Raw genomic sequence first — 27,947 nt, 5'->3', positions numbered from 1 at the left:
AATCCGAATGGAATATGTGAAATTGAGGGCAGATTTGATCCTCATCACGCATTATGGCTAAGGACATTTATGGAGGTCAATTTCTGCACAAAATATCTCCTTAATCTGCTCCTGGTATATGAAAATTTTGCTAGATGACCAACACCCCTTATTTTGGTTCAGGTCCGGCGCATCGCATCACAGTTGGTGATTTGACACGACACGCCGATGCATTTTTGCGTCTTCTTTCTCATGAGCCCCTCTGCCCCTCCTGGAATGCGAGAGCTGGTGGTGTCTTGCTCTTATCGTAAGCAGGCCAGACACTTTCAATTCCAGATCCCTTCCCCTTTGCGATATCGTACTCATATCCCCGTGTCGATGACCGAGACTTGGTGGCACTGGTCAGATAAGCCTTTTCAGCCATCATCTGACAAAATCGGTCTGCTCCTCCAATGGCTAAATATGAAGAGAAAACGTCTTAATATTCAGTAAGACGGTGCCATTCGCCCTGCATCCTTGACCAAGGCTGAATTAAGGGGCAATGTGCCCTAATCGCGAAAAACACCTTGTAGGCACTCAATTTGGCTTTGCAACCTTTCGTGGTTCAGCTACGCCCGTCTCGGGGTCAAGATACTCCTTCCAGCTGATGGGGACCATGTCGTTGCCGGATTCACTGGTCGCCATGATGACACCCAACTCGTTGCTCGCCGTAGAGAGGTAATAGTTTGCTTGGTCACCCAGCGAGATCTAGCAGATGTATCCATGACCAAATCAGTCTCGACTCTCTCGACTCGGCGGGTCTTTAGGGGAGAAAAAAAAGAAAAAAAGAAAAAAAGAAAGGAAAAACAACTCACCACCTGGGCCCGTACAATATCGCCGGGCTTAAACGACTCGTGAATTTTAACCTTATCCTTCTCGGTAGCCCTCACGTCCTGCGACCGAATGACGCCTTGCCACTCCGTCTGCAGCACCGTGTCTCCCACCTGCTGTATCGTCACGATGGCCTGCCGCGGCATCAGCCGGACCACGCGGCACAGCACCACGTTGTTGACGTCCGGGAGGACCTCGCGCTTCCGCCCGCCGTGCCGCGACACCGAGATGGTCGCCCGCTCGCCCCTGTCCAGCGCCCCCGCGATGCGCGTCAGCCGCTTGGCCGGGCCGCCCGCGGTCTTGGACGATGACGGCGCGGGAGTAACCACCACTTGGCCGAGGAGAGAGGACACAACCTGGCCCTCGTAGACGTGGGTTCCCGGACCAGGGAGGTACTGTGTCGCCGGGCCCAGGGTCTTGCCCGGGACGGCTATGGCGGGAATCTCTGCTGGTTCTGCCATGGGCACGTTTGCAGTGCCGATATTTGTGTGTAAGAAGTTGTCTTGGTTCGGGGGAGTGGGCTAACGCCGGCGAGTAGAGGGGCAGCTGTTAAACTATCAGATTCTCCAGTGTGTTCCGCTAGTCTTTGATGGCCAAGGCGAGTTGAATTATTAAGGTGAGGTAAGGCGAGTAAAGTGTAGGTAGTGAGGTTGAGACTACCTTAGGTAAAGTACGTTGTAAGGTACCTTAAGGTGAGCGAAGGCTTGACCTTTTTTTCTTTCGCTACCATGTAATTATTAGGTAGTACGGATACTTCCAGGTTCGTATTCGCACGCAGTCCGCGGGTTCCGTCGGCGCCGAGATGCCCCACGGTAAGGTAAGTACGTACTCGTACTGCAGGGCACGATACGGTACCTTCCATGTCCGGGCCCTTGGCTGTGGGGCAGGAAACCATGACGCGGTGGGACGCGCTTTCCCAGGAGATTAGATATTACCTACTTTCCGAATCAAGGGTCCAGGGGAGGAAAGAACGTTAAGAAAATCCCCGATCCCCATCCAGGCACATCGATCAACCTGATTACGATCACTTCAAAATGCCATCCTAAACCTAACCTACGGCGTGAACTTCTCTTTATTCCCTTTTCTTCCTAATTTCTTCTTCGCCCTTCTTTTCCCCTATAACCCATCTCTCACCTCTCATCTCTCACCCCTCATCCCTCATCTCTTCTTCGTACATTCCTTTAACAATATTTGTTCATTATCACGATAAGAACAATGTCTCCCCCGCGCAATTCTAACAGCATTGGAAGCTGGCTCTTCTTCCTTGCCACTCTCCTCGGCGCTATTTTCCCTATCTACTACATGCTTGAGAAGAATCTCGACAAGTTCTACATCTTTGATCATGAGCATCTCCATGATCTTTCCAAGCGCGCTATCGCCGAGCATGGCAATAACACCAAGGCCATTGTTGACTACATTGTCACCGAGCTCCATGGCATGCACCCTGCCAACGTCAACCTGAACGAGGAGTGGATGTTCAACAACGCTGGCGGCGCCATGGGTGCCATGTACATTATCCATGCCAGTGAGTGCTCTTTTTTTTTTCTTCTTTTCTTCTTCTTCTTTTGCCTTGGCCCTTTCTTCCCTGTTCTTTCCTTTTTTGCTTTGACTATTTTGCGCCTGCTTCTTTCTCCTTGTCCTTCGGCTTCTGCGCCCAACTCATCTTGATATATGCCACTCATATTTTTTGTTTATTTATTCACATGTATCGTTCTTTCCACTTTGCTAACTGTTCCTTCCCTTCTTTTCTTTGACAGGCATCACCGAGTACCTCATCATCTTTGGAACGGCCGTTGGCACCGAGGGCCACACCGGTGTCCATACCGCCGACGACTACTTCAACATCCTCACTGGCACCCAGCTTGCCTACGTCCCTGGCGAGTACGAGCCCGAGGTCTACCCTGCCGGCTCCGTTCACCACCTCCGCCGTGGCCACGTCAAGCAGTACAAGATGCCTGAGGGTTGCTTTGCCCTCGAGTACGCCCGCGGCTGGATCCCTCCCATGCTCTTCTTCGGCTTCGCCGACACCCTCTCGAGCACTCTCGACTTCGGCACGCTTTGGACCACCGTCCGCGTCACTGCCCGCGAGATGATCGGCAACTTGATCCGTCTCAAGTTCTAAACCCGTTTGTTATTACGGGGTTTCTTGGTTCGTGGGTGTTTTACGTGGTAAGAGCAAGACTTTTCGGCCATTCCTATCTGTCTGGAAAACAGGTCATTTCCACAAGTCAGTCATGACATGGTATTATTGGGTGGGAAAAAGGATAGGATAAGAAGGTCTATGGTCTGGTATAGTACCGTGCTCTTTATTTCATAAAGCGAAAAGAAAAGAACCTGCAAGGGACATAGAGAGAGGCGTATGCCGTTGTTGGGAGAATAGATAGACTACCAACCTAGTAATGCTAATGAGGCTCTGACACAATCCACACACATCTCATGCATGTCCGCGGTAAAGCCCAGAAAGATTGAACGAAACATGTAGCAGAGGAGGAAGTGGGCGACGATACAATAGCGTAAAAATGCACGAGTAAATAAAGTCTTGGTTGGTATCAACGTCTGCTCTAGACAAGTTCACCTGAGCTCCCCAAATCAATGCGTGGCCTATTTTTCTCACTCAAACTCCGGATAAAACGAAAAAAGATAACCACCACATCATCTGCATCTTTATTCTTTCCCCCCTAAGCCCTCAAGTCTTGCAAGCGCAAGCAAGTGAGAGGCTAATCTTTGATGCCTTCCCACTCAGACTCGTTATCGGTTGCTTTCCGAGGGGTATCCTCTTTCGATGCTTGCTCCCCGCCGCCAGAAGCCACGGGGGAGGGCGAAGACCGAGCGTGCTGCTTCTTCTCAACCTCGGCCTCGGCCTCATCCGCCGAGCTGGAGTTTCTCCTCCTCCTCTTCTCTGCCGCGCCCTCCCCATCCGAAGCGCGCTCTCGCTTCTGCTTCTTGGGCTCCGGTTGCTCCCCGTTGCCGTTGGCCTGTCGTTTTCCCAAATTCTGATTGCGGTCTGACCTCGCCGCTTCCTGACGCGCCGGGCCGTCGGGATGCTTCTCCTTCCACGCCTCAAGCATGGCAGCCACCTTGGGCGCCCATACCTTCTCCCCCTTCCCCAAGTCGCTGTATTCCAGACAGTTCTCACCTAGGGAGAAGTCGCCCTGTCGCGACCGGGCGAGCTCGGCCATCATGGCGGCCGAGCCGACCTTGACACCCAGGTCATGGCAGAAGCTGCGTACGTAGAAACCCGACGTGACGGTCATGCGGATCCGGGCGGCGGGGGGGCCCTTATCGGTCCAAGGCGGCGGGGAGTCGGCCGACGGCGGGGAGACGTCGATGTGCCCCTTCCCCTCGGTGGCCGGTGATGCGGGGAGCTGTCCCAACGCACCTGACATTAGCGCAACCTGCTTGGTGGACTTCCTTCGCTTAGCTGGTATGTCTCTTACGAGCTCGTCTTGTCTCTGGTCGAACTTGCGCTTCAGCGACTCGTGGGCCGACGCGGCCTTGGCCTCCTCCAGGGCTTCCTCCGGGGTCATCTTCTTCGCGCCGGTGGCTTTCTGCTGCTTCTCGACCCGCCAGACCTGCTCGGCGAGGTTCTTCTCGGCCGTCTCGGCTTCTTCCGTCGGCCACCGGTGGTTGTGCGTGCCGGGTTCGTACCACTCCAGGAGTTCAAGCTCCCTCACCTCGACCTCGCGCCCCACAATCTCGCGCGGGATGGGCTTACCCTCGCGGGCGTATTCGTAGAGTGGCTTTCCTTCCATCTTCAGGGCAGAGTACAGAGGCGGGATCTGCTCGAACTTGCCCCGGAAACTGTCGAGTTCCTTCTCTACCGACTCCCGGGTGATGTGGTCGTACTGCTTCCGCGTCAATATCCTACCGGTGCGGTCGTAGCTATCCGTATCGGCTCCGAAGAGAACGATGGTCTCGTATGTCTTGGTGCAATCGAGGAAGGACTGTAAGAATTTTGTGCCCGAGCCGACGCCGAGGATCAGGACGCCAGTAGCGAGCGGATCCAGGGTGCCTCCGTGTCCCATCTTCACGCGAGCAGCCTTCTTGGCGAGGCTGCGCCTCTTAAATTGTCCCTTAGGCTCAGTGATTCGCTTCTTAACCTCTTGCTCCACAAGAGGGGCGAAGAGGGCCGAAGGATTGAAGTGCTGCTGACAATCGCGAATCACCTGCGCAGAAGAAAGACCAATAGGCTTGTTGATGGCTACAGAGAGTAGGATACGTGTAAGCCCAACGTAGAGATTATCTAGGTGCGGCGCCTGACAGGAGGACAGTCATAAAAGGAAGTATAGGGAGGGGTAGGAAGCTTACCGAAAACGCCTTCGACGACGCTACTTTTCGCCATCTTCCATAGACTAGCCGTGATTCGCATCCGGCTCCAATTGGTCTAGTCTTGGAGGTTGAGGAGGGGAGAATGAAAAGGTGAGAAGAAAAGACGAGACGAAGAAAAAAAAAATGGAGGCTACAGGTCGCGCAGGTCGACGGTGGAGGCGGAAGGAAGCTAAGGTACACGGGTACGGGTTCTTGCGTTTCCCCAATCGGCTGCAAAACCCTCTTCCAGGCGGGAACTGGTCCGCCATTTGGGACTGAAATTTTTGGGGGTGCGGGGCCTGGACAAAGTACAGAGTACTCAGATGTTGACCGATCATGGGCTGTTGTAAGTTCCTTGGATGTACCTTCCTCGTATCGTATTGCAACAATCCTATCTTATCAGCCTGGGTTCCCTGACCACTGAGGTGCCTACCAATCATAGTAATAAATACGGTAAGGTAAGGTAAGGTAAGGTACCTTTACCTTAGTTACCACTTAAGTTCACACCTCAGTTGAAGTGTGGGGTACGTACCGAATAATAAGCAATCCAGTTTTAATTGAAGCCGTCCCTCTTAATCAGTCGCGTATTCTGCGCGTCGATGCTCCATGACACCTCCCACGTCTTTCGCCCAACACTACCAGACCATCTTCGAAGCTTTCATCCTTTCCCCACTAGCTGCCCACACTTGCGCTATCATCCGCGAAGCAATTGCAAGAACGGGATCAGCAAGAATAGCCATCACACCAGCTCTTGAATGAACCAGACACCAAAACACTCCCACCGGCACCTGATCCGAAAGTCGCATCCGATCTGACCCGTCCTATTCCATCACTTCCGCCACTCTTCTCCGGCCTTCCCGCTTACCTATCAATATGGGAAGAAAACGGAGGTCGTCCAATTCCACCGTCGCAACGGTCGACGAGGATAGGATTAAGTACGCCGAAGAGACCAGCGTGCTCAAGCTTCCGTCCCCAGACGAGAATGATTGGGACAAGACATATGTTCTGGAGGATGTCACCATATACGGCAAGGACGGTCAGCTGGCCGACCTTCTATATGTGTCCTTCCTTGGGCCGGTCACTGTACGCGGCTTCATCAGAGCAGAGGGCGACCAGGCGAACCGATGTAAGCTCTGCTTTTTTTTTTCCCTTCCGCTTCCCACGTCTCTACACCTGGACCGCATGATTGCCAGGCAGCTAACCTCTTTTCCCCAACCAGTTATCAAGCGCACCACCAAATCCGCCTATATCGAGATACGAAACTGCGGCACTTACTCGGTGGGTATCGGCGAAGGTGCAGAGAAGACACCGTGCGTTTGGGCTGCGGGACGCTGCGGTTGGTACGAAATCCGACCACCGTCGATCGAGTACACTCCCATCTACACCAAGATGGCCGAGGCTGTTTCGCTTTACTACAACATGCTCGACGTTCACATGGCGTTCGAAGAACCTTACAGGAGGAAAAAGGGCAAGAAGATGAGCCGCGCAGAGATCTATGATCGGCTGGACCCGGACACCATGTTTTTCAAGGTGCGCATGATTCCCGCATACCTCGTAGATCAATATTTGCCGGAGCTGGTAACTGATTCATACCGTCTGACACTCTAGTTTGCCGTGAATGCCGGGGACGGATCGGTATACCAAGAGGTTGTCGCCTCTTGTGACGAACATGCACCGTTCCTCATTTCCCATTTCTACGAAGAGGACAAAAGCTACTTCGACTGGGAGCCGACAACGTTATTCAAGTGGCTTACATCGAGGCATCCGGTGAGCTAGCTCAGTCGCCCAGTCACCTCTTGCACCGCCATGCTAACTAGTCTAGAAACTTACCCACAAAGTCCTGGAAAACGAGAGGAAGAAGCTGAACCCCGCTGTCGTCGGAAAGGTCGAGCCCGAACAGGTTGTGACCAATATTGATGATCCCCCGGCTCATAAATCCCTAGCCAAATCGACGCAACGTACCTCCGTGCAACCAAAGGACAGTTCCGAACCCGAAGTCGCTTCGCGCGACTTTGCCTCGAAACGGGGCAGTCGCCAATCGAGAAAACCCGAAGAGACGATTAACTTGACAAGCACATCCCCTGCGCCACAGCCCATGGACATCGACCCTGGTCCCCCCGTTCCACTCAAACCCGATGACGAGGGAGCGTCGGCAGCTCCTGTGGCAGGTCGTGACGGTCTTTCACCAGTGGTCAGATGTCTCGTAGACGGCATTGAAGAAATCAGACGTGGCCTGGATAAACCGACAACTGCCGTTTCCAAATCCAAAATTTGGTCAAAATTATACTACAATCACAAGATCAAGCACTACAACGCGGCACCCGAGATGGTGGCGTACTATGCGCCCGAGTTGCTTGCTGAACTGGACGCCCAATTGTGGGCTGGGTCAAGCTTCTACAACTACCTCCTAGATGCGGCCAAGAAGGAGCGTCGCCCTCCAGAATTATTCCATCCGGACACTGTCATAGAACAGCTCGCCAGGCGGGGGAAGAAGACGGTTACCGCTCCCACGACTGAACCGTCTACTGCCAAGCGCCCTTGGGCCGCCGCACACAATGACTCAACACTCGAGACGCCTCCACGGCGAACACGGGGCCGGCCGTCTGGCAAGACGTCCAGTCTCCGTCCCTCGAGCAAGAGACCCCTCGCCTCAGACGAAGCTTCGGAGTCGAGTTACCGAGCTGCGAAGTCGGCCAAGACGCTACATATCTTGGGCGACGACGAGGACGAGGCCTTGGATGAGGCAGGGCAAGCAGACATCGCCGGCGACGAACGAGAACCCGAGAAAGCCCCCACCGAAGGCATCGCCCCGGTCAAGGTCGTCATCCGGGCCGAGAAGCTGCCGGATGATACACCCAAAGGCCCCAACAGCGCATGGGTCTGCGACGAAGACGACGAATGTCCCTTTGTTGAGCGGAACCCAGAAGACAGCGATGGCAGGCAGAGAATACAACAGCACATAAAGCAAGTGCATCGCGACGAAGATGAAGATCAGGAGGAGAGAATCAACCTGGCCATGTTAGAAAGCAGCAGAGGCCACCTGCCGATAGAGTATGCAACCCCCTTTTCCTTTCCCTCGCCCCCTATTGACCCCCTCTCTTCTACTCCCTTCTGCAACTTGTGCCCATGCCAGTACATGGAGGCGCATCAACCTGTGTGAGCCTGGCCTAGAGTCCAGTGCCTCGCATGAGACTGTCTGGGAAATTCTCCCAACTGTCCGCGACCATTCTCATCATACCGATTCAAAAAGAAAAACCGAAATCGAAAAGAACAGGCTCTAACGACATTTACTTTCTACAGCAATCTTCTCGACAAAATCCGTCGCATGGGCGGGGGGGCAAACGGCAGCCAACAGGGAGACATCAACGGCCAACCTCTACCACATCCCATAAAGCGCCGTCTGCTTGTCTAGGAACACCAACAGCAACAACCCCCTCCTACTATCGCCCTTTCCCTTTCTTCGCCCTTCGAAGACAACAAGCCAACAGAAGGCGGCGATGGTACGGCTGCCGGGTACAGAAAGGACTATTCTACTGACTTTTGCTTGTTTACTAAAGATTGATCTTGCTGGGGGGGGGAGTTGCACCATGATACCCTTCGCCCCCCATTTTCTTTCTTCTTTGCTTTTCTCACTCACTCATCTTCGGGAAAGGGGTGCTTTGCGGATGACCTTAAACGGGTCTGGATTGGGTAGGCGTTCAAGTCTCTTTCTTCATCGTCCGGGGGCGGACCGGGTCTGGTGACCGGTATGTCTCAAGCGGCTCGCTCGGTGGTTCAGGGATCAGAACAGGGCTGCAGATGGGTCGGTCTCTGGGACAAAATCGGAGATCAGATGGACATGACAACATGAAATGAATTGACGAGGCTGGGTTGTGCAATTATGGCTCGGTGAGGGGACCGCCAGGGCGCTTTTTAAATGTCGTAAAACGACGGATATGGGAGCCCCGAATAAGCAGTATAAAAACCTCTGACGGGGAATCGGACTTTTTCGACCCTCCTACCTTTGCCATAAGTTCTGCTCTCCCCCTTTTCAGCCACCCTTCATTCGCGGATTTATAACCTCAGTGAACGATGTATGCTTGTTCTGATATCGTGTCCGCCACTGGAATCGGTGGTTCGCTCTCGGTGAAGGCCTGACTTCCTCTGTACACCATCATGTCTTCCACAGATTCCCAAGCGAGCGTGAACAGACGATGGGTGGCATGTTTCTTTTTTTCTTTTTTTCTTCTTTTTTTAGTCAGGACTAAATAGCTATCTGGAGTATAGAGGATGCTGTCGGCGCGCCGCTAGGAAACCCGCCCTATTTTCCTAGACTCCATAGTATATCTATCACAGACGCCAGTTGCCGCGGGCGATGCAGACATCCACCATAGTGCTTATTGATTTAGCCTGAGCAATTGATGACCCTCGGGTGAGTTACACCTTCAGGATTGATGCTTCGAGTCGCCAAGACCGGTATGTTGGTTCGACTGGTTGGGAAAAATGCTTCGTCGAAAGCCCCGACATAGTCCTGAACTCGAGCAGTGTGGTGTGCAGGGAGGTCCCATTTTGCTTTTCAAAGGGTGTTAATGCTAGGGTTCCCAGAATGGTCCGGGACCATCGGCCGTGATTCCACACGACCCTCAAGGAGCCTTTTGCCTATTCTCTCTGCCTTTTTGTTTTCTTCTGCAGTCCTCAACGCCGTGCTAGAAGGGTGACTTAGAATCGTCGCAATTCCCGGTACTGCTTGGCTGCCCGCCAAGCAGCCTTGTCCTCGGTCGACATCTCCATGCCCAGGTTCTCTATACCAACAAAGAGGGCGTCAAAGAAAGACAAGCTGAAGCTTAGGTCTTCCGGGAAGTTGATAGCGTTGGGCACGAAATTTCCAGGAAAGGCGTCTAGCTTGCTTTGTCGCACAGCACTTTCATCTTCTGGTAAGACGTCGGCAAGGAAGGTCTTGACTGCGATGCCCAGGGCAATGTCCGGATTGTGCAAGAAAGGAAGTCTATGCATCCGTTAGCGGCTTCACACGCATGTATTGTTAGTTATCCAACTTTGGCTTACCCATGACTGAGGGCTAGGTAATCGTTCCTGTCCCTCTCCGATTGTGCATGCAAGAACATGGAAACGACAATGGCCTCCACAAGATCTCGGTCTGCTTCGCGGACCTCATTTGCCAAGGACCAGAAGTGGAGCAGGATCTTGTTAAGTGGTCCCGTGTATCCGTTCGCCTGGTGGCGAAGTTTTAGCAATGAGGCACAGCGGGCGATAAGAAGGCTGCTACCCTCCTCAGAAAGGCTCTCGTTAGGCGCCACTCCGTTGAGGTCTCCCTGATTCGTATTCGCCGTCAGGACGCCGAATCGCATAAGCTCGAATGCTGCGAGTATAGCCTCGTACGCGTTGAAATCCTGGGCGACCTTATCGGCCCATGATTGGACGCTCATCATGGAACACGCCAGGGCATTGCCCCAGTTGGTGAGGCCGTGATTGTCGTCAACATAGCCCCGTAGGTGAAGGAATCGCAAGATGGCAGTACTTGATATTTCCGAAGCCGAGTTGATGCCTTTTACTCGCTTCTCCTTGGGGAAAGTCTCCGCGACGAATTCTGGGAAGAGGAGAGAGAGGACTTCAAACGCAATGGATCCGGGACTCTGTGTCACGACGTCGCTCTTGTCAAAGCTCGAGGCTTTGACATCCCAGGTCGCGGTACGCTGTATCGGGTTGGGCTGCACAGTTGCATGGTTGAGTCTCTGGGAAAACGCGTCGTCATACCATACTTTGAGGTTAATATCCTGGCGGCTGATCCACCTATGCAGCCTAGGCACGAGGAGAGCCAGAGTCGTTTCTCGGACGGGTACGAGCTGCTTGGTCACCAGCCGTTTATAGTCTTCGGTGACAACACCGTCCAGGGTGGGAAGGACGACGAATTCTAGATGCGTGAGAACGCTCAACAGACGACCCCCAATTAGACCCGTGTTGAGATAGTGGTAGAGCTCGGCAGGAAGCTGCAGGCCCAGGTATTGGATATTGTCCTTCGTCAGATGGTCGTAATCATGTACCTTGACTTCGCCGGACTCCGTGATGTGAATGAAATGCAACACAGCCATCTTGGCTCGCCGATATTTATCCAGCCAGTCTGGATCCTGGGCTTGCAGAACATCGCTAAAGGCGGAACAAGAGGCTGCAACCGACTTATCGGCAGTACGCAGCATGTTGACGGCATCATTGATGGTGTAAGGCTGGCGGCGGACATACTGGGGATCTTGAAGCGGGGGGTAGGGAGGTAGGAATGAGGTTCCGGTCATGAGAAGCGAGTCCACAAAGGTGGTTTCGGTAACGTTCAGTGATCGCATGAGGCCCTTTTTGAAGATGGCTGTCACTTTCTTGGACTCCCAATCTATCGATCGGATGACGCCGTCGTTGATCGGGTAGAGCAGTAGTTCCTGCGAGCCCATGATGCCGCCGACTTGATCGGAATCGATCATATCGAAGTATGCAACCTGGAAGAGACAAAGAAGAAGAAGAAAAGAGAAAAGTTAGGGTATGGCGAACTAGATGGAGAGGAGGCTACCGAGACGCACTTGAGCTGCCGCATTGCTTGGGGCCACGAGGAACTGTAGATTCATGGATCGCAAGATGTCCTGGAGCACAGGATAAAGATCCTGAACACGAAAGGCGCCTGTGAAGAAGAGAAAAAGGAGGCCAGAGTCAGGAGCATTGCTCGGTATGTTCGCCGCCAAGGATATAGGCCCTTACCGCTACTGATGCCGAAGGCGGCCACTGCCTGCTCCGCTTGTCCTTTGAAGTATAGATTCCATGCCTCGTCGGTTTTTCGGTGGGCAAGCTTTCCGCGCTGCACAGTGACCTGATTTTGGCCATGGAGGGCTTGGCCATCGAAGATGAACAGGGGGACGACGTTATGGGCAGTCCATTGGTCCAAGTCGCGACGGATATGTGTCTCGAGCCCTGTGAGCGCCCCCAGGGCAGGCAATAGGGGTTCGTGGGACGGCGGAGTATCGAGGAGGAGCTGAAGATAATACGTTGCATCTACAGCGATACCGCAATGTTCGATGTCGGAGACATTGAAAGTCCTGTTGGTCCCAACAGTTAGTTGTCCGAAATCCTAAAGGCAAGGGGCTGCGCAGTCGCGGTCTCGGGGAGGGATTGACTCACGCGGCCTGGCCGTTGATCCAAGCATCTTCAATGAGAGCTACCTACATGGTCAGTCTGTAAACGACAACGGCAAACGAGGTGTCGAGCAACTCGACTGCAGGAAGGCCAGAGAAGACGAGATAACTATCGTGCCGAGACACGGTTCGCCGAAAGTGGGGGGGGGGGAGCTCATTTTGTGCAAGGTCGCATAGGAGGGCAGTTTTGTTCGCCAGTGCCAGAGAGTCGTGGCAACGATGGCATGCTGCCACGACGCTACACATGCGATGCTCGTGGAGGGGGAAGTAACAGCATTCTGAGATGGAGAACTGGTCCAGCAACTGAACCCACGAGAGTATGATGCCGCCAACGAGCAAGAACATCAGACTCGAGATATGAGACGCCAGGAGGGGTGGGCAAAGCTCAGCACACACCACAGGTGGTCCGTCAGGGTGTTGGGTGTCGCAAGCGAAAACAGCGAAAAGAACGAGCAAAATCTTTGCAACTAGTACGTATGGCACAATGAGAGAGTAGAAGGATACTCACAAGGCATCTTGACCAGCCTTGCGCACGACCATGCAAAGCTTAGGGAAGCTCAAGGAAGATTGGATCGTAGGTCGTGACGAGGGGGAGGAGGGCCGAACTGAGCTGGACAACCGCGAGGCCTCTTTGGAAAGTGACAGAACGACGAACGGTGTGTCATGAAGAGACCAGGCCGGCAATGGAGGCCCGTGGCTTCGGGACGAGGTCAGGCTACAATATAGTTTTGTCGAGGTTTGCTGATGCCAGCGAGGAAGGTAAGGAGTTTAAGATGGAATTGGGCAATTGAGACGGATAGATTAGGATTGGACTGGGCCGGCCCGTGGTGTAATACTGTAGATACCTTAAGGTACCTACCCTTTCGAGGTCTTGTCAATGGGCTGTGTGTTAAGTATCGAGTACTTCTCTTTTCGATGCACATCGAGTACAGCCCTCGGGCTATGATGTATATGGTACTTTGGTATTTTTCGAATGAAGTGCAGGTACTGAAGGGAAGGAGTCTCGTAATACAAAGTAGAAGGAAGCAGCTTCGCACGTGCGGAGTACGAAGTAGGTACTTAGAAGGTAGGTACCTAGGGAAGGGCACAGGCATTGTACGGATACTTTCTGTCAGGGCAAGACGAGCACTGGGGCTCGAATTTGGATATCCTGGCGCTAATAATAAGTTCCAGCTCACAGCGGCTCTTGGCCCCATCAGCGAGCTGGTACTGTACTTGTGGATACGCAGGAATTACCTACCTTAGGTACCTAGGTACCTGAGTACGTACCATACCGTGCTTCAAATGAAGTGATCCGTGTGCTTATAGAAAACAGAGAAATGAAGATGGAAACCATGATCGTCATATTACATACTCATATCTAAAGGCGATCCGTAGTAATTATCAAACAAGCCATATGTTTTCCGCGAGATGAGGGTTGTGGTCAATTTGCGGATATGGCCGTGGCAGCTGGGTCAAACACGGCCAAAGCACGAAACAGAAAACCAACTTGGAACGAAAGTGACAGGTGACTGGACCCAGGTGTCATACGTTACCAGACTCGTAACTCTCGGGAAGCCATGGCCAAATGGTTTCTGCCAAGTGCTTTCTACACTTAGTCGGCGCTTTAATACCTGTACCGGCATTTAATGTATGGTTCATCTGCACTCGTCTGCATGACATAGGGTATGCTGTATGTATTATATCCATTAATGCCGTGGGGTAAGGTAATTGCGCGTGGTTTTGGGTGGTTCCCTGTGGTGCAGGTAACCTGCATGGACTATTCCCCCGTAGCTCTTATCCGACGGATAGTTCACTGTCTGCTACACGGCTCACTGGATGGAATATCTAAGGTACCTGTAGTCGGACGAGTACCTTACAGTCCAAATACTTGCGTCCCCCATAAGGTAGGGGTAGGTAAGTTAAGGTACCATAAGGTAGGTATTACCTACCAAATTCACAGCCCTTCGGAGCTTGTTGGTGAGGGGAAGTTCATGCAGCGCACTGCAGATGTGGGAAGAGTCCTCACCCTTGTGTCCCACCTAAGGCACCTTACCTTACAGTAAGGTACCTGATGGACACCGGTACCTTAAGCTTATCTGTAGTACGGTAAGGTAAGGTGTCAGCAGGTACCTTAAGGTAGCTAAATCGTTCCCTCTCGCCAGCTCGCTGCTTATGAAGACGATGGCATTTCGTTAATTCTGTATCCAAATACCGGCGCAGTCATCAGATCTGCCAACGGAGATATATTCTCCTTTCCAGTGCACTTTTATACTACCTTGTATAACGGCTCCCTGCTCATACACAGTGCTTCCACATCCATCCCCTCCTCAGTACCGTCACCATGCCCGACGCCAACATTCCCATCATCGACATCTCCAACTCGGGCACCGACGAAGCTTCGGTGGCCCGCCACCTCGTCGATGCCGCAGTCGAGCATGGCTTCATCTATATCAGGAATACGGGTGGCTTAATAAATCCATCCGACATCGGCGGTATCTTTGACCTGGTAGGCGCCCGCTTTCCCCATGGATGTGGCTTGCCCCCGGGTGGCTTGACCCTGATGTCCTGCAGTCCCGGAAGCTCTTCAAGGCACCTGTCGAGGAGAAAGCCGCATGTAGCATTCAGACAAACAACCGCGGCTGGTCTGGTATGCACACCGAGACACTTGATCCGAAGACACAGAAAGTGAGTCTTTTCCTAGCCAGGAACACATACTACTAGAACAGGAAGAAGAAAGAAAGGGGGGGTTGATTCTAACTTCTAAGTATTATTTCACTACTGACCCTTTCTTAGATCGGAGACTTCAAGGAGTGAGCCCCCCTAAGGTAGTTGTGACTCGTATGTCCTTGCCGTCTGCTGACCGACGACCTGAATCCACCCTCGTTAGAGCCTTCAACTTTGGCGAGTTCAGGGACGGAAAAGCTCAGCAACCCCTCCCCAAGACCATCCAGCCAGACGAACCCCAGATCAACGCCTTTCGAGAGCAATGTCATTCTCTCTGCCTTCGCCTCCTCGACCTCCTCGGTCTCGGTCTCGACGTCCACCCCCCGGACTTCTTCTCCAGCGCTCATCTGACACGCCTGGGCGAGTCTGGCACCATCCTCCGCTTTCTTCACTACCCCGAGGGTCCCTCGGCTGACACCGCACAAGTCCGGGCCGGCGCCCATTCCGACTACGGCTCCGTCACCCTCCTCTTCCGTCTCCCCGGTCAGCCAGGCCTAGAGATCCTCACCAGGGAAAACGAATGGGCCCCCGTTCCCGTCTGCCCTCCCGGTACTGAGTCTGACCCGGCCCCGCCTATTCTTATCAACATTGGCGATCTCCTCAGCTATTGGACCAACGGCTTGCTGCGGAGTACCGTACACCGCGTCGTCTTTTCCGACCAGTCCCAGGTCCAGGGCGAGACGGATACCGGGCCGCGGTATTCCATTGCCTACTTCTGCCATCCCCGCGGCACGGTCACCTTGGATCCTGTTCCGAGTGAGAGGGTCCGAAATTTCGTCCCAGACGCCGGGACCGGGGATGCGAACCCTTACTCTGAGAGGAAAGTCTTAACGGCCGATGAGCACTTACAAATGCGCCTCAAAGCGAGCTATCTCAGCTTGTACGAGAAGCAAGAGTTGCAAAAATGAGACGGCATGAAATCGGAAAAAAAGAAACAAGAACGAGAATTCTCCATCGTCCAATGACAGCTATAAGCCACTGCCACTGCTCTCCCTCTTGCTTCGTCTATCGGCAATATCGCATGTGTTCTTCCTCCGTCCCACGACGCCAACTATGCTATGCAAAAGATATCTCCCACTCTAGGTATACTCAAATAATATCATCATCATCATTCGTCCTCCTCATGCTAGTCCAACCCACCACTTTTCCCATATACTCGTGCGTGCAATCTTAGGCATTGGCCCATCGGAGTCGTCCTCATGTCGGGTCATCTCCTCCAGCACCCTCCAGTCATACACCTCCACCCATTCCCGCCCTCCATCGGCCAGGCGTAGATTTACCTTCTCGATGTACAAGAAGAGCGCTCGTGTGGCGTCACACTGTCTCCGCTCCACGAAACAAACTTTGCGACGTCGTTTGTCTGGTGCTCGTGTCCCATGCTGAACCGATGTCGGTTTACATTTCTCGAGCCATTCTTTGGGGTTCGTTATCCATTTCGTGATACCATGAGCGGGTAGAAGTCCCTCGGTCATGCGGGTTTGCTTGGCGACGCATGGCGAGAGGAGAAAGTCTCGGCTTCCCAACATGCAGCCGGGCCCCACGTACCGACAGCTGATCGGTTTCCGGGGCTGGGGTCCCAAGTGACACATGTCGGGTCGCCCTTTGACTGGAGGAGTCAGGGCCGGAAGGGTTTGGGATGATGAGGAGCACTTGGGCGTTAGGGTCCGCCGAACTTCGGCCCCGGAAATGGCGTCGGTGTTGTTTTGCTCAGCGTGCTTTCTATTTCCGGGTGGCAAGCGTGATGTTTGGGACCCGGTGGTCCTGTTTGATGTCTGAGACGTGTTGACGCTGATATCCGCCAGAGGGCTACGCCTTTGCGTTGGTTGAGGACTCTTCTGGGGCAATGGTGACTGTGATCGAGCCGGACAAGAAGCCGGCGGTATGCTTAGTCTTCGCTTCTTGCAGCGGTATGGTGAGTTATCGGCATCGTGGGCGAAATACCGTTCGTCTACGCCCTTCCCTTGCGGTGTGACGGGTTCGGCGCTGCCCGAAGCGAGTTGCCTAGCTGTCAGAGCCGAGGATGTTGGAGGCGTGGCGAGTGCACGCGACTGCGACTGTTCTTCTTCTAATAGAGGCGGCAGAGGTTGAAGACGCTTGATGGGGCTCTGTCGTCTCTGGGCGGCTGGTGACTCGGATCCTCTCGCTGACGAGGCCCTCGGAGAGGGGGTCGCCATAGACGATATGGTTGACTGCGTGACGGCGTCGACAGGAATACCTCTAGGGTCAGCGCCTTCAAGTCTCGCAATCCAGTCTAGGAGCTCTTGACTATCCTCCATCTCGGGCACAGCCACGGCCTTCTCGGCGACGGCTTGTAACTCAGTGAAAGTGATCGTGTCAAGGTAGTCCCGGTCGAGATGAACCTTCGTTACTGCGGGAAAACGGGGCGACCAGAACCCAGTGTTGCCTTGCTTGTCGAATGAGAAGCACCTGACATCGAAGACCAAGGGGACGGGAAATACCATCGTCGGAGGCTTCTCGGACATGATACGAGGCGGGACACGTAGATCGATGGCCTCATTCCCTACTAGGGGTATAGACTCCGGATTGGCAGAGAACACGACCATTCTGAGCAGCGCCTCGTTCAGTTCAACGTACTCCACCACGGTGAAGTGCGGTCTACAGCGGTGTCGCTGAACAGCTTCTTTGTTGGTGAGGCACGCGATGTAGAAGTGTGTGTACCTGAGGCCGGGAATTCGATAAGTCTTCGCCTTGACCGGGTTGTAGCTGGCCCCGACGACCGCAAAGTCACCGATATCCCCGAATGCCCCGATATATTCCTTCTTGACTTTGACAGGGCTCCCTGAGAAGGGCCGGCGTGACGGCGTAAAGTCGAAATATGGGTCGTCCGGTTTCAAGACGAGCCCTTCGTTGCGGGAAGTGATGGAGGCGGCAAATGCCCTTCGTAGATCCGACGGACCAGAGGGGCCAGCGAGATCTACGATTTGTCTTTCTACAATCTCGGCATGCCCCTGGCGGCGACAAATGAGTTTCTCTAGCCTCTTGAATCTTTCCGTCTGCCGAAGCCCAAGGAGGGACTCGTCGTCGATGAGCAAGACGTCAAAGTAGACAATCATCAAGTGTTCATTAGGGTCAGGGCTGTTTTGCCAGGTAACGACTCTCGTTCAGCATACCGGAGCTTCGGTAATCATTGTTTTGGGAGCATTGCAAAGACTTACGGAGAGTCCTGTTCTGCATTAAGAAACCTCCCGGACCGCGAGACATATTTGCGGATCTTGTGGAAAGGGGCAATTTTCCCTTCCTGCTCATCTATTAGTGCTGTTATCCACTGGGTTTACAGAGAGGGAGAAGACATGCCCTGTCGTTGTAGACAACCAATTCTCCCTCGAGAATGCACCCTCTGGCAATTCTAGGGGCCGACTTGCCCAGCTCCAATGAATTGCGGATGGCTCTGGTGAAGTAAAAGCATGGTGAGAACACAAGCCATATATGATGGAACTGGTTAACTTACTGATGGACACCGGTGCGATCCTGAGTACTGTCTTTTCCGCTCTTTGAGAAAATTTGAATGCATCGGGGCCCTTCGCTTAGGTCGACATGGACCTGACAATATTCGCCATCGACTTTCTTTTCACAACTGACCCTTCCATGGCAAATGTCTATGCAATGCTTGATGCTCCTACCCTTGCGCCAGAACTGACGGCTCACTTTGGTTCCAAGAACGGGCTTGATGTACTTCGCGAGATCGCCTCTCGCTTCGCCAGGTGGTTGGGCTTTTAGCTTCTGTAACGTATCCAGGGCAACATCGAAGTCTTCCTGGGCCTTCAGAATCATTCCTAATCGCCCATCGTACGCACAATATACAAGCATGGGATCAATGATAACTGGCTCATAAGTCTTCAGAACCAAACGGGTAAACCACTTGGCTTCTGTGGCGTTGAGGCGCAGGTAGAGGCGGCCAAGGTCCTCGCGGCTCCCGAGGCTCGAGACAGACTGGGAGGCGCGGACAGCTGGCGAACTGAATGCGCATTTGGACGCAACACTGTTAAGAAGATCATCGATCTCCTCGACGGTGACGGGACTCTCCTTGCCATAGAGAGGGCTGGGCTGCTGGACGATTAGTGTTACTGAAGAAGGAAAGCGAGACTTGAGGTTACGCTCCCAGAAAGGATCATTTTCCGGAGAGAAGGGGGGGAAAATCAGGGGAAAGGGGCCGGGGGTCATGATCGCACCGTTTGTTTCAATATGGCCGAAATGCATTCGGCGAGGTCGACACCGCTCCCCGGTTGCTCGTACCTTCGGAGCTGGGCAATTCGCGAAGCACCGAGGCACAAGGCACGACATACGATCTGTCGCAGTATCTTGGCTTGAATGCCATACACCCGGTCTGTCCTCTTGTCGGGAAGCATTGTAGAGAAGAGAGCCGAGATGTGAGTGTCAAGGTGATCGATTCGCTCTCTGTGTTTGTCGAACCATCTCCATATCACATCGCGCTGCTTTTCCTTGCCAGGCCTGATGCCGAGGACTTGGACCTGCTCTAACAAATCACACACGAAGGTAAAAGGGAAAGGCATTGGAGATTGACCCGGATCGACCGACGACACGATGCGATTCACAAGAGGACATCGAGCTTAAGGTCCGCAACGTCTTCGGTACGTTAAGTAGGAAAGGGTGGTTTCTTATGAGGGAATCGGGAAGTCACTGAAGTTGGACAAGCCTCCGGTTCATGATGCCTAGAGAAAGCAGTGGAGATTGCTGCCTTCGACCCTCCTCGGTCTCTGGAAGGTCATGGTGTGTTGCAAGTTGACGTCGGGTTGGCCTGCGGCTCGCACACGCGTTGACACGAATAGGGATAAGGTTACATTCACGAGCTTGACAGGCAGCCACGTGACGGAGGCTTAGGCACACATTCTTGTCATTGTGCATACGTACCTTACCTAAGAATTAATTCAAGCACGGTTCCTGAGGTGCGGAGTAGGTACAAGCCCTGGCATTATCATTATGTTTCATGCAGCCTTAGCTCACCGCATAACCAATGGAAATTACCTACCTACATACCTAACCTAAGGTAAGCCAATGTAATCTCTGCCGTACCAGTACCGGTACTCCGTAATTACGAAGTACGAAGGGGGAACACGTTGTAGGTACCTTACTGCACCAGATTTTGCGGGGCAGCCCATCAACCCATACCCGCAACCCCTGCTCTCAACCCCGGGAACACTACCAAGTACGTACGAAGCAACACCTGCGATCGTTTGCCGAGACCCATCACGTTGATGCAAGCCCCTGAATAGCACTGCAGTCTAGTGGACCGACTTCTCCTCCAACATTAGGAGATCCACTGGTTTCTGTGGTCATCGGCGTCGTTTGAGGGCGTTGGCGTGGTGAAGCTGCGAAATCAAAACAACGGCTGACCGTTTCTCACGAGAAGTAAACAACGGCGGGCACTCACGTTGTCTAACCTTACCTTACTGCATACGGTAAAAGAAATTTGAGGACGCCACGGTCGCTGCATGGAGGTATCCATTCGACCTCATTACATACGTCGTACATACTCTACGGTTCGTCAATCCAATTCAAAGATCCCATATTCCCCTACATGGTCCCCTGAAATGGTCTGCGTTCTTCTTTCTTCATCCGCCAACATCATTTCTCGTTCCCAGCAGCATAAAACGTGCCAGCGAATTCCACGTCATACCAAATTAAACAACCGTCGGGGATCCGGAGCTTTCTCTTTTTTTGGTCTTGAAGAAGGACTTCTAAAAGCTCAAGCACCGAGACCAGGGCGTTGCCGTCACAAATCCCCCAGGCAATCCGTTCACTGTTGGTTTGAGTGTCCAGTGTTCTGGCCTCCCTCCCCCTTGCCAGTGAGCACGGCAACCCGGGCCCCCCTAATCCTTTCCCACTGAGCAACGCGCAATCTCACCGAAGCCGCACTCGTCCAATCACTGATGCGAATTGCCGGGGGAGTTTCATTCGAACATCTGGGACTCGGACCCCTGACAGCACACACGATCAACGGGCTCGTTATTCTCCAATCTCCAGGCTATGGTTCTCGCCCACCATCGCCACAGCGCAATTAGCCGTCGTCTTATGCCTACCCACTATTATCGGTCTCCCGCTCTCCCGCCCTACCACACCTCCTTCCTTACCTTACCATGAGCAAGCTTCTCTCGTTCTCCCCATGACATGACTGCTGCCACTTTTCAGCTGCAAATTTGCTTCGTCTCGTCTTGCTCCCGCACTCTTTTCAATGACCATCAGAGACATCTGAATAACCACAAGGCTATCGTCGCCAGAAGGACGATCCACGCTCACTCCTCCCCCGGGAGACACCGGCGCCACAGGCGGGCCCACGCCTCCGCCGCTCACTCGCTATTGCCACACAAGCGACGACGATCATCAAGCACGCTTTGCAGTTTGTATTCTTTCCAATCGCATTTTCGCCATTTTAGACAACCCTTCTTCCAACGCCGTCCCCTTCTCCCCCTGCTCATGATGGAAAGGGCGGCGACCATCGCACACGTCCGCCAACGTTCGTCGGTCAAGAAGTCGTCATTCACACTCCGGACCAGCCCAACCCCCGACGAACAGATGTCGCACCCCGAGATTGTCTCCTCGCTTGAGCGACCCCCGGGCCATGAATCGAAACCGACACCCGTGACGACCGAGACGACGACTACGGCCGAAAGCGACGTCGGGTCCATGTCCATGCCGCCTCCTGCGGCGCCCACGGAGGACAATGGCCGCTCGTCTCGTTCGACTTCGAATGCGTCTCGAAGCAGCCATCGGCTCTCCCTCACCCTTCCTATTGCCCCACCAACCAGCGATCCCTCACGACCATCGTCGACCGTTTTGTCGTCCTTCCCTGCCACCCCTGTCGATTCAGGCTTGACGTCTCCGGTAGATAACAATGACCTGATCATCGCGATAGCGGCGCAAGAAAGAAAAGTTCTCGAGCTGCGAGAAGAGCTAGGCCGGGCCGAAGAAGAGCTATCCAAGCTGAAGAGGCAGTGGACTATGCGAGAGTCGTACCAAAAACGGGGCTCTTCCAGGCCTCTCGCTCCCTTCGTCGACGGGGCAAAGAACGACGACTTCGCAGCGGCTAGGCGCAGCGTCGAACTTGACCGGCGGAGAGTCTTGTTACAGTCGCAGAATACTTCCAAGGATCATCGAAGGAAGGTTCTCCGGGGCGGCCATGCAAGGACGCTTTCGCTGCTTTCGCCCACTAAGACAGATGGAGGTTTTCCTCTCCACGAGGATCTGGATGGTTCCAGATCCCCCGATCTGACCGCGAGCGACCGGGGCCCTGCGAACCCGGTGCTCCAGAAGAGGGCGTCGTGGCAGCCTCGCAACTACAACCCCAATCAACAAGGCGTGAAGCAGATTGCCGAGGACTTTAAGTTGGGACTCTGGAGCTTCATGGAAGATATTCGACAGGCTACTGTCGGGGACGAGCCCATTACGGGCCAGCTGAACAGGTCGCCCAATCTATCGGACGCGTCCGTCAGGAAGCCACGTCCATGGTCATACGCCGCTGATCAGGAGACCATCAAGGCGTCCGGCGCTTCTCGACCCAAGGCATCCTTGAATAGCGCTTTCGATCAGCCCGAGGGCCCGACCACGGAGTCGGCGACACGACCCGCAACGTCTCAAGCACAAACGCAAGCGCGCCCGTTTCCGAAGCCTATGAATAAGTCGAAGCGTTTCTCGTGGACGCCTCTACCGGTGGACTCGATTGACGACGATGCATGGTCCAACTGGGAGTCGCCGTCGGCCTCGTCTATCAAATCGACGCGCTGGAGCGGCTCGACTGTCAGTGGCAGCGAAGGAATAACGCCAGTTCCCGAGGATAATGACGTGCAGACCCCCCTGTAAGTTTTATCTCCCTCGCCTTTTGACTTGTCGGTTTTTCCCCCTCTTTTCTTTCCCTCTTTTTTTTATTCTTTTTCTAGCGTACTAAGTCTGTGGCATTAACAGTAAGAAGAAATCGTCGAGGGCGTCCATAACGATCGACGGCCGAACGGAGCAGTCTGGGAGACAGGTTCTATCACCGACCAAGCTGGAGGAGCTTCTCCCGGGCGTGGTCAATAGACTGAGCCCCAGCAATATCAAGCGGACAGCCACCTCTCTCATGGATGAATGGGAGAGGAGCCTCACGCCGCCTCGAAAAGAGAACAACAACCTCATTGACCTGAAGGAGAATCAGGTGTGAAGCGGGCTGGGACGCTATGACGACTCGTGTTTCATGCGACTACGACATGACGACGCTCGATCTCGAGATAGTCTGGATGACGAAAGCACTTGGTTTACATCTCCATTCTTCGTGTGCGAATATAAAGGGCATGGGCTTAGATCCTGGCGCGACTACGGCGTGGAAATTCTTGGTGGAGAATTTTGCTGGTTTTGCTGGATGTGTGGATTTGTTCGTTGTTTGGTGGACACTCTACCTTATACTGGGGTAAGGTTCGATATAGGAGACCAGGTCTCTTCGCGCGGGGCATGGATTTGGCGAGTCCCATGTCCCAGCTACGGCCCTGTCCGAGTTCGTTTCAGACGCGGCTCCGGGCCTACGGAACCTGGTCAGTCGCATCTGGTACATATGAGCTATGAGCACTGCGTGTTTCTAGCATTGGCCTGTCTGGCAAACGATAATGATACATGAAATTTTATCTTTCGGGTCCTTTTCGAGGTTACTACGTGCAAGTATCAACTCGGGCGCAGTGAAGGGGCTAGAGCCTGGATGAGGCACACCAATGCTTTCATCGAAGAACGGTTATTCGGTCACGTCACGTACGAAGTACAACGTATCGTGCCAACCCAAGGCAAGCACACCAGTTTGTTCGCGTGGCCAAGGCAGCTACCTTAAGGTACGAAGTACTAGCCACAGATACCTATGTACTTTGTATTCGTAAGTACGAGGTACGTGCCTACAGCAGGTAATTCCTTATTCATGAAGTACCTATAGTTGGAGGCCTACAACGTAAAGCTAGAGTACGTGACGTACGTACGTATATGTATCTCGTCCTCCGTACTTCATACCTCGTAGCTGTATCCGTACTCCGTACTCTGTACCCCACACCTTAACACGAGTCCCACACCCTCTCGTGCAGCATACGTACCGTAAACAAACACGAACAACCTGAGTACTCAGCAACAGCGTCAAAGACCCGCCCCGGGGACGAACCCAAGGAGAGACAACACCCCTCGTAAAAGGGGGAAAGTGCAGTGCATGCAACCCGGACTGAGACCGCGACTCAAGTCGCGCCCTTCTCTGGTCGAATTGCTGTCACGAGCGAGAGACGATCACACCAACCAGCTGTGGCCCGCGTTAGGAGGAGCTACATCATCCCCATCTACGTCGCTATCTCCACCTCAACCTCCGCCACTGTACCTGGACCGTGTGACGTCGACAGCTGGGACCACCCGAGAAGGCCCACTAATACCAGCAGCCTCCTCCACCGCCGCGGCTGCACGAATAGCTCTTCAACTGGACGTTGTAGCTCAAGCCTCTGTTCAACCTCTCCCATCCTCCTCTCCTTCCAAGACACCACGACTCCCTCCATCCTCCCACCCACTACCAACCTCGAGCTCCCTCCCGCCGACCCCCCAGCTCGTGTTGCCGATCGAGAATCAAGAACCTAATCCGACTTCCATCAAAACGCCCGCTATGGCTCCGGTAAGCTGAATGTTTTCCGTCGCCCGCATATTCCTTCTTGGGTCTTTTCGACTTGTCCTCTCTGGTTGTCCGTTTTTCCTTGCTTTGTACGTTGCGCGATGGCCCACAGCACCTACCCCGCCAACCTTGACGACAGACTTCATACACGCTGCACCGGAATATTGCGTCTCCGTTATTTTCCGATTCTTGACGACACAAATATGAGAAGAAGAAAGATGGATGGCTGATTGGGAGTTGTACTGCAGAAAGCGAACGACGAGCAAGATGGCCTGAACACGGGTAAGCATCATTACCGGTGGCCCCCTCCTGTTTATCTTTCAGGAATAAGGAATACTAATGATGACGCTCCAGGCAAAATCTATTCCATCTCCGGGTGCGTTTTCTTGTGGCCACTGCTTAGATCAACCCGACCAGATCAGCTCGACTCTGACTGACCCCTAACTGACCCTGCTTTTCCCTTTATTCAGCCCCGTCATTGTCGCCGAGGAGATGGCCGGTGTTGCCATGTACGAGCTGGTATGTTGAGGATCACCAGCGAAATCCCCCCAAAAAATATCCTTTTTCTCTCCTTTTTTTGGCCTGACCGTCGATCTAGGTCAGAGTAGGACATGATCAGCTCGTCGGCGAAGTGATTCGAATCAGCGCCGATCAAGCTACTATCCAGGTGTATGAGGAAACCGGTATGACCATTATCAACCCCATACCTCGTACCACCCTCTCCGGGGCGACATGGTCTTTCGAAGCCGAGCTACCATTTCTAACCATTTTTTCACGACTAGCTGGCGTCACGGTTGGCGATCCCGTCACTCGAACCGGAAAGCCCCTGTCGGTCGAGCTGGGTCCCGGGTTGCTCAATAACATCTACGACGGTATCCAACGGCCTCTCGCGGACATCAGCGCCATCTCCAAGTCGATCTACATCCCTCGAGGTATCGCGGTGCCTGCGCTGGACCGCACCAAGAAGTGGGACTTCACGCCGACGATGAAGGTGGGCGATCACATCACGGGCGGTGACGTCTGGGGTACGGTGGTTGAGAACTCGTTCATCTCTACGCACAGGATCCTGTTCCCGCCGCGGGCCCGCGGCGTCGTCACCAGGATCGCGCCCAAGGGCAGCTACGCTGTCGACGAGAAGCTCCTCGAGGTGGAATTCGACGGCAAGAAGACCGAGTACCCGATGATGCAGTCATGGCCCGTGCGGGTGCCCCGCCCCACTACCGAGAAGCTCTCTGCCGACCAGCCGTTCATCGTCGGGCAGAGGGTGCTGGACGCCTTGTTCCCCAGTGTGCAGGGCGGTACGGTCGCCATCCCCGGCGCGTTCGGGTGCGGCAAGACGGTCATCTCGCAGTCGGTGTCCAAGTTCTCCAACTCGGACGTGATCGTGTACGTCGGGTGCGGCGAACGCGGCAACGAGATGGCCGAGGTGTTGAAGGACTTCCCCGAGCTCACGATCGACGTCGACGGGCGTAAGGAGCCGATCATGAAGCGGACCACGCTCATTGCCAACACGTCCAACATGCCGGTGGCGGCGCGCGAGGCGTCGATCTACACGGGCATCACGGTGGCCGAGTACTTCCGCGACCAGGGCATGAACGTGGCCATGATGGCGGACTCGTCGTCGCGGTGGGCCGAGGCGCTGCGTGAGATTTCCGGTCGTCTCGGAGAGATGCCGGCCGACCAGGGCTTCCCGGCCTACCTGTCGGCCAAGCTGGCCAGCTTCTACGAGCGCGCGGGCCGGGTGCAGCCGCTCGGATCGCCGGAGCGGCTGGGCAGCGTCAGCATCGTGGGCGCGGTCAGCCCGCCGGGCGGCGACTTCTCGGACCCGGTGACGAGCTCGACGCTGGGCATCGTGCAGGTGTTCTGGGGCCTGGACAAGAAGTTGGCGCAGCGGAAGCACTTCCCGTCGATCAACACGTCGCTGAGCTACAGCAAGTACACCAACGTGCTGGACAAGTGGTACGAGAAGGAGTTGCCGGAGTTCCCGCGGCTGCGCGACCAGATCAAGAAGCTCCTGTCCAACTCGGAGGAGCTGGACCAGGTGGTGCAGCTGGTGGGCAAGAGCGCGCTGTCGGACCCGGACAAGATCACGCTGGACATTGCGACGCTGCTGAAGGAGGACTTTTTGCAGCAGAACGGGTACTCGGACTACGACCAGTTCTGCCCGCTGTGGAAGACGGAGTGGATGATGAAGCTGATGATGGGCTTCCACGACGAGGCGCAAAAGGCGATCGCGCAGGGCCAGAGCTGGAGCAAGGTGCGCGAGGCGACGAGCGAGCTGCAGGCCAAACTGCGTCAGCTCAAGTTTGAGCTGCCCTCGGATGGCAAGGACGAGGTGACGAAGAAGGTAAGGTCCCTTTCTTTTTTTTCCTTTTTTTTTCCTTTTTTTTCCTCCAAAGAATACTGACGGTTACGAAAACAATAGTACGAAGCTATTCAGCAAGAGATGTTGGATAAATTCGCTTCTGTGATGGACGAGTAGATTCGGTCTGACGCTTGCCCCGGGGGGTCCCACGTCCAGCCGAAATGGTTGACCCTTCTTAAGAAGTCTTTGCATTGCACGGGTATTTGCCTCGGAACATGGATCCGCATCTCGGTGTGGGATGGACGGTGGATTTACTTAGAACGCACGCGGCGGATGAAGGAAAGGGGGAAAACCTCCGTTGGAGGGAAAGTTAATCAAGTTGATCTTTTTACTTTTCTTTTCTCGGTTCCTATACTATGAGGAGTAGGTTGAATTATTGAAATCATTGAATCACTGCATCCATGTCTAGTACTGGCTCTGAACTTCTGATGACATGTCTTTGGGGTTCTGTGAGATGGCATCATGGGTGTGGTTATAGGCCAGGGTTACGTGACTTAAGACAAGATGGAGGCTCGACTCACGTGGGAGAAAAAAGGTACCTAGGTAAGGTAGGCAGGCGGCTGAGAGAGGTTCAAACTGGGAGAGGACCTTGTTTTGGCTCCGAAGACTCCTCTGCCGGTGGGTGATTTTAGCCCACCCATCGCAATTTATGCCGCCGCGATGACTTCTCTGGCCAATCTTTTCGACCTATCGCTTTTGTTACAGGCTACTTCGAGTGTCTACAGAAAAAAAGAAGAGCAAAAATAAACGACAAGAAAGGACAAGACACGAGACTATGGCAATCAGCTGAAGACGACCGAAAGGGACACCGAGACGAGAGGGAAGAAACTGGTGAGAATTTCATTTCGTCTAGAAGAAAAGAGTCTTGTCGGTGACTTGAAAGTAGCAGCATTAGGACAAGATCGCCTTCATAGGCTCT

General features: G+C 53.9%; 9 protein-coding genes across 9 annotated transcripts; 6 read left to right on the top strand and 3 right to left on the bottom strand.

Moving 5' to 3' along the window:
* Window positions 1-69: 69 nt before the first annotated feature.
* On the bottom strand, window positions 70-1,542 carry SODALDRAFT_288860 (exoribonuclease CSL4). Its single transcript, XM_028608613.1, has 2 exons — window positions 834-1,542; window positions 70-726 (listed from the first exon to the last, which is right to left on the bottom strand). The coding sequence occupies exons 1-2, from the start codon at window positions 1,308-1,310 to the stop codon at window positions 556-558; spliced, it is 648 nt and encodes a 215-aa protein (XP_028470886.1). The 5' UTR covers window positions 1,311-1,542; the 3' UTR covers window positions 70-555.
* A 264-nt stretch (window positions 1,543-1,806) lies between these two features.
* On the top strand, window positions 1,807-3,278 carry SODALDRAFT_304894 (ERG2 and sigma1 receptor-like protein). Its single transcript, XM_028608991.1, has 2 exons — window positions 1,807-2,374; window positions 2,607-3,278. Exons 1-2 carry the CDS (start codon window positions 2,065-2,067, stop codon window positions 2,969-2,971), a joined length of 675 nt encoding a protein of 224 aa, XP_028470885.1. The 5' UTR covers window positions 1,807-2,064; the 3' UTR covers window positions 2,972-3,278.
* Window positions 3,279-3,566: 288 nt separating this feature from the next.
* Window positions 3,567-5,191, bottom strand: SODALDRAFT_336578 (pseudouridine synthase; the record flags this gene model as incomplete). The annotated part of the gene is made up of 2 exons (XM_028612605.1): window positions 3,567-5,050; window positions 5,158-5,191. The coding sequence occupies 2 exons, from the start codon at window positions 5,189-5,191 to the stop codon at window positions 3,567-3,569; spliced, it is 1,518 nt and encodes a 505-aa protein (XP_028470884.1).
* An 839-nt stretch (window positions 5,192-6,030) lies between these two features.
* On the top strand, window positions 6,031-8,438 carry SODALDRAFT_319616 (hypothetical protein; the record flags this gene model as incomplete). The annotated part of the gene is made up of 5 exons (XM_028609464.1): window positions 6,031-6,283; window positions 6,377-6,735; window positions 6,766-6,924; window positions 6,980-8,208; window positions 8,291-8,438. The coding sequence occupies 5 exons, from the start codon at window positions 6,031-6,033 to the stop codon at window positions 8,436-8,438; spliced, it is 2,148 nt and encodes a 715-aa protein (XP_028470883.1).
* A 6,035-nt stretch (window positions 8,439-14,473) lies between these two features.
* SODALDRAFT_327242 (2OG-Fe(II) oxygenase superfamily protein) lies at window positions 14,474-16,151 on the top strand. The gene is made up of 4 exons (XM_028610381.1): window positions 14,474-14,811; window positions 14,877-14,990; window positions 15,099-15,115; window positions 15,193-16,151. Exons 1-4 carry the CDS (start codon window positions 14,647-14,649, stop codon window positions 15,935-15,937), a joined length of 1,041 nt encoding a protein of 346 aa, XP_028470882.1. The 5' UTR covers window positions 14,474-14,646; the 3' UTR covers window positions 15,938-16,151.
* Window positions 16,151-19,561, bottom strand: SODALDRAFT_266450 (hypothetical protein; the record flags this gene model as incomplete). The annotated part of the gene is made up of 5 exons (XM_028607487.1): window positions 16,151-18,125; window positions 18,206-18,288; window positions 18,360-18,438; window positions 18,499-19,094; window positions 19,220-19,561. 5 exons carry the CDS (start codon window positions 19,559-19,561, stop codon window positions 16,151-16,153), a joined length of 3,075 nt encoding a protein of 1,024 aa, XP_028470881.1.
* Window positions 19,562-21,581: 2,020 nt separating this feature from the next.
* Window positions 21,582-23,202, top strand: SODALDRAFT_268878 (hypothetical protein; the record flags this gene model as incomplete). Its single annotated transcript, XM_028607629.1, has 2 exons — window positions 21,582-22,861; window positions 22,968-23,202. 2 exons carry the CDS (start codon window positions 21,582-21,584, stop codon window positions 23,200-23,202), a joined length of 1,515 nt encoding a protein of 504 aa, XP_028470880.1.
* Window positions 23,203-24,219: 1,017 nt separating this feature from the next.
* Window positions 24,220-24,946, top strand: SODALDRAFT_327239 (hypothetical protein; the record flags this gene model as incomplete). The annotated part of the gene is made up of 2 exons (XM_028610380.1): window positions 24,220-24,642; window positions 24,912-24,946. A coding segment is annotated over one exon (423 nt), but the record flags the coding sequence as incomplete, so codon positions are not given.
* On the top strand, window positions 24,273-27,572 carry SODALDRAFT_327238 (V-type ATPase). The gene is made up of 7 exons (XM_028610379.1): window positions 24,273-24,666; window positions 24,912-24,945; window positions 25,018-25,039; window positions 25,134-25,182; window positions 25,262-25,346; window positions 25,446-27,010; window positions 27,089-27,572. Exons 1-7 carry the CDS (start codon window positions 24,658-24,660, stop codon window positions 27,143-27,145), a joined length of 1,821 nt encoding a protein of 606 aa, XP_028470878.1. The 5' UTR covers window positions 24,273-24,657; the 3' UTR covers window positions 27,146-27,572.
* The last annotated feature ends 375 nt before the right edge of the window (window positions 27,573-27,947 follow it).

Source organism: Sodiomyces alkalinus (assembly GCF_003711515.1).
Source record: "Sodiomyces alkalinus F11 unplaced genomic scaffold SODALscaffold_1, whole genome shotgun sequence".
NCBI lineage: Eukaryota > Fungi > Ascomycota > Sordariomycetes > Glomerellales > Plectosphaerellaceae > Sodiomyces > Sodiomyces alkalinus.
This window is presented reverse-complemented; position numbering and strand designations above follow the sequence as displayed.